Here is a 5,340-nt window from a genome sequence, read left to right on the forward strand (position 1 = left end):
GGAAGATAGGAAGGGAGGGAGGGAGGGAGGGAGGGAGGGAGGATGGAAGGAAGGAAGGAAGGAAGGAAGGAAGGAAGGAAGGAAGGGAGGGGAAACATACAACCAAATAACATAACATGAAGATGAGATAAATGCTATAAAAAACAAACAAACAAAAAAGGCAGGATAATGGGAGAGCGTAGGAGTTGCCACACTTTTTCTGCAAAAGGCCAGAGAGTAAATATTTTTGGCTTTGCTGACCACGTGGTCTCTGTTGCAACTACTCAGCTCCACAAAAGCAGCATGGGAAATGTGAATAAGTGGTGAGGCTATGTGCCAACATGACTTTATTAATGGACAGTGAATTCGGGATTTCATATAATTCTCAGATGCCATAAATGTTATTCAATTTTTTTTTCCCAATCTTCAGAAACATAAAAACCATTCTCTGCTTGCAGGCCATACAGAAACAGGTGGGCTGGCCAGGTTAGGCCTGTGGGCTGTGCCTCGCCAACTCCTGGGACAGAGCGTGGCTGGGCTGTCTATGCAGTGACGTACTTTGTTTTTATTACATTTCAGGTAACAAGTGAACACCTGTATAAGGGGATATCCTTTACAGAGAGCACTCAAGGCGGCCTCCTCAAGGTGATGACATCTGAGCAGAGACCTGAGTGAGGCAGACAGTGAGCCCTGTGCTCCCAGGAAGAGCACAGTAAGTGTAAAGGCCTGGCAGCATGGCTGCAGTGGGGACAGGGGGCAGAGCAGCAGGCAAGAGGTCGTGGGGGTCAGCAGGAGTCACGTCACCATGAGCCTGCAGACCCTGTGGAGGACTTCAGTCCAAACTGGACGACAAGCCTCTGGGCCCAGCACTTACTAGCTTTGTGACCTCGGACAAGTTATTGAATGTTTCTGTACCTCACTTCCTAGCATCATGTGAATAGTGGTATCTGTCAAAGGGTGGCAGGACCTAATGAGCACAATGCTCTAAATGACAGTTAGCTGCCGAGATTCGCATTACTATCTGAATCCAGCTGGACGAGGCGGAAGCCGGGAGCAGTGGTGACAGCTTTCGGCACACTCACCCACAATGTCCACCACATCCGGCCGGATGAGCGGCTCTCCACCCGTAAGGCGGATCTTATCCACGCCTTCTCTCACAAAGAGCCGTGCAAGGGTCAGGATCTCCTCTGTGGTCAGCAGGTCAGCCTTGGGGGTCAGTGGGACACCATCCTCGGGCATGCAGTACTGACCTGCAAGGAAGAGAAGCGATGTGGAGGCAAGAAATAATGACGGGCGTCAGGCCCATGCTGTCGCCTGTCTCCAATGTCTCCCACCAGCCCAGAACGTCCTCCTGAACCCCACCCAGAGAGTGAGGAGAGACTGCGCCAACTCTGAGGTGGTACAGATCCTAGGCCAGATTTTCTCATCTATGCAATGTTAACACTCCCGCCCCACAGTAATATCCCTCCGTGGGGGAGCTGAGGGTATAGGTTAAAGATGATCAACTAGGCTGAGAGCAGAGCCTGGCTTGGGGTAGACAGATGCCAAGACACTTATTCCCTCAGTTCTGGGCCCATTCCCTCTGGCATTCCTTGCCCTGTTTCATTTCATCTGGTTTTGGCCAATAGCTACCCGTCTCCGTGTGTGCCATGAGGTGAAAGAGGCTGGGAAGTGCTCTCTGGGCTGGTAAAAGCCACTGTCCTGTGTGGCTACCAGTTCTCCTCAGCAGCCTATCTAGTGCAGGTCATCATCAGTCCCGTTTTACCGGCTGGAAAGCTGAGGTACTGGTCATTCAGGGTGAGCTAGCAGAATGAGGTAAATGAGGGGAGTCCTGGCAGGTGAGGGGGGCTCCCTCCCTCCCGTCAGTGTGTTATCAGGGATTGGGCCACGATCTGTAAGCAGGGCATTTAGCCAAGTTAGTGAAGGGTCCAGAATTGGTTTTTGAAGACAAAATAGAATAGGTAAGAATATCAGAACATCAGTACTGCATGGAGTGAATACTGTTTGGTTAAACGTTTACTATACACACACACAGTTATTTATTGGGCCATGAAGTAAACACATTTCTTGTTGTGAGCTACAGTGGAAGGGAGGAAGAGAGAAGGGGAGGGGGGCACATGAACTTTGGAAGTCCCTCCCCAGTGGATAAACCCCCCAGAGTGCTCCCTCCGGAAGGGATTATGAAACGAAGACTGTGTAACAGCTTGGCTGCAGACAACTTCTGTCACGAGACTGGGGTGTCCCCACAGCTGGCAGAGTTGGCCACGGGCACTGCAGGGCCATGGGAGGGAGGAAGAAAAGAATCCTGAAGAGTGAGGGATCCACAACCAACTTTAATCTTAACCACAACGGCAATGCTGTTCTCAAATCTAATCCCAAGTGCAACCTTGCTTCCAGGATCACGAAACTCAGCCGTCACCCCTATCTTGTCCCTGAACCCCACCTGGCAAGCAAGGAAGACGGGTGGGTGGGGAAGTAGTTCGAAAGAGGAACTGGGAGGACTGAGGAGGATTTCTGGGCCGGGGGCGGGTTCAGAAGCCCAGGGAGGGCCGAGGGGTGAGACTCACATCTGAGGTTGCACTTCTCCGTGAGGGAGATCCGCAGGTAGCTGTGTTGCCGGCCGAAGCTGTCAGTGAGGAAGGCAGAGAAGGGGATCGGGTGCTCCCTCAGGAACTGCCTCCGTGTGGACACATCCTGCAGTGACAGGGCGGGAGGAAACGTGGGGAATTGCTCCCTGGCTGGAGGAGAGGAGCTGGGAGAGCCCACCTGGGGACAGCCTACCTGGGGACAGGCCACCTGGGAACATAGCCCTGTCCCATCAACCACCCTGCCCCTCATCTCTGACATCTACACAGCACCTCTAACTTTTCCATCCATGTGGGCTCCACAGTCCTGGGGTGGGGGGCAGCTAGGATTGCCCCTTGCTCACAGATTGGGAAAAAGGCCTGAAGGGAAGGGCCTGTCCCCAGACTCCAGCACTCAGCCCATGGATGCGGGGCTTCTGTAGAGCATCATCCCATTCTCCCCGCTTAAAGGAGGCCTATCCAGGAACAAACATCTCTAGTAACTCTTGGACGGGTCACTGGGAGAGAATGAGCCACTTGGCACCTAGTAACTATACCAACTGGCAAGCAAGTCCAGAAAGGAAGGAGGGAGGGAGCAGGTAACTGAGAGGGATGGCGAGGCCACTGCTACACTGCCTGGGATTTGGTGAGCTGCCTCTCCAACCCAGGCCTCCCAGGCCTTACCTTTACAATGGAAGACGGAGGAGCTCAAAGCAAACTCACTAGCTCTAGGGGCTGGGTGTCACACAGCTGCCTTCTCTTTAACTACCTCACTACCCAGGAGGACCCAACAGGCCAAGCCATCAGGAGCAGCTGGGGAGGGTAGACCCAGGGGCGGGCTCCCCTCATGCAGAATGGCTTTGGGGCAAGAACTGCACAACCAGGGAGACCTGCAGAAGGAATGAGACCACCAGCCACCAGGAAGGCAGAATGAAAGGGCCAGGATGACCGCCATACAAAGATGACGCCAGTCTATCCTTCACGCTACCCGTTGCCAGAAGAAAGGATTATGCACCCACTGTCTGGAGCCCAAGGGGGAGGAGATTGCTGGAGGCTCCCCGCAAGGCTCAGCTTCCTCCTGGGGAGAGAAAGGAGGCAGCCAACCTCACGCTTTCCCAAGTCTAATGGAGGATGTTCTCCTGCCTTGAGAGCACATCCCTGGGTCATGACAGGTGATGATGAGATAACTGCTCCAACAAGGAATATTTGCAAAGCATCTTAACGTTCCAAAGCATGTTCTCTGTTCCATTTGCACACCTACCCCATAAAGGATTATTATAACTAAGGCTTGGATGGGGTCCAAGAACACCCTTGGCAGAACTAAGATTCAAATCTAGATCTTCTGACTTCCAAGATCTAAATTCTTTCCTCTAATTGCATAAGGCGAGTCTGAGGAGGTACATGAAATGGTACACAGGGTGGAGAGAAGTCATTTCTTTAGAATCTTTAGAATGATGAAATCATAACCTTGGCAGTCATCCATGCCTACATGTAGGGCTTCAGACATGAGGGCAAGAACCCCTGGTTTCTGGGACAGGTATGGTCTTGTATACTAGGAAAGTACACTAGCTCCTGAAGGCCTGTTTTTCCAGTTGTAAAATAAGAAAAGAGAAATGGGCGAAGGGAAGGGGGCCAGGAAGCTGGTGGGTCAACACCTGGGATTCTCATGATCTTGTAACCTAAGAGAGGCAGAAGGCCTCAGGCCCACCTGGAGGTCCAGGGAAACTGTTCACCTGCACCCGGGAGGGAGACACATTTATTCCAGCGACCTCCTCAGCCCTGACTGTACATTAGAACCATCTGGGGAAGTGTAAGAAAAAACTTCCACTGGAGACCAAGTACCGTATTTCCCCATGTATAAGACACACCCTTTTTCGAAAAATTTGGGGTCTAAAACCGGGTGCATCTTATACAGTGGTTGTATGAGCGCAAAAACAAGTGCGAAAAAAGCGGGAAATGCAAGTAAAAAAAAAATCTACAACCACTGTATAAGACGCACCCAGTTTTTAGACCCCAAATTTTTCGAAAAAGGGTGTGTCTTATACATGGGGAAATACAGTAAATTTGATCTCTGAGCATTTGTGTTTTTAATCTCTCCAGGTGATTCTAATGTACAGCCCAGGGCCATAGACTGACTCAGGAGGTAGAAGGGATATGAGTGAGAAAGTGTGTGTATGTCTGTGTGTGTTTTGTGGGGATGCTCCCATCAAACTGGCCTCACTCTGCCCACCCTGCTCACAGTCCCATGACAAGCAAGCAGCGGTCACGTCTCTGAACTGCAGTCTGCTATAATCATAACAGTACCTTCCTCCCTCTCCACTCACTCACTGCCTTTCCACTGGTAGCCTTGGAGTTGGGGCAGGGTCGGCCGACAGAGTCCAGGAGAGACATTACCTGGGAACCTGGATTTATGGCAGATTTGCACCCTCTTCTCCATCAGCAGCTATTTGCGATTCATTAATATTGGTCACTTCAAACCTCACCTCCTCACTTGCCAAGATGTCCTGCCTCACCCTCATCTTAGCGTATAGGGGAGGTGGCTGGGTGAGAGAAGCCAAAATTAATCCAGGAATTGGGAGAGAACCAAGGAATATGACTCCGCAGAAATCGGGGAGCAAGCAGTGTAATGGGGCAATCAAGAATGGAATTAGGCAGGCTGGATTTCACTTTTGAGACCTGGAGTGACCTTATCTAGATTCATTCAGACTCTGTACTTCAAGTGCCTGAGCCAGCCTTCTACATACATACCGTACATACATTCTCATATATTTTCATTCTCTCTCTCTCTCTCTCTCTC

General features: G+C 51.1%; 1 protein-coding gene across 1 annotated transcript in view; it reads right to left on the bottom strand.

Moving 5' to 3' along the window:
• Positions 1 to 5,340, bottom strand: part of MOCS1 (molybdenum cofactor synthesis 1) — a 26,469-nt gene that overhangs the window by 15,973 nt on the left and 5,156 nt on the right. The window contains exons 2-3 of the mRNA XM_019663383.1: positions 2,547 to 2,673; positions 1,062 to 1,229 (exon numbers count right to left, since the gene is read on the bottom strand). Of these exons, the coding sequence (XP_019518928.1) occupies positions 1,062 to 1,229; positions 2,547 to 2,673 (295 nt within the window). The remainder of the gene's footprint in view (positions 1 to 1,061; positions 1,230 to 2,546; positions 2,674 to 5,340) is intronic.

Source organism: Hipposideros armiger, unplaced genomic scaffold, assembly GCF_001890085.2.
Source record: "Hipposideros armiger isolate ML-2016 unplaced genomic scaffold, ASM189008v1 scaffold_389, whole genome shotgun sequence".
Lineage (NCBI taxonomy): Eukaryota > Metazoa > Chordata > Mammalia > Chiroptera > Hipposideridae > Hipposideros > Hipposideros armiger.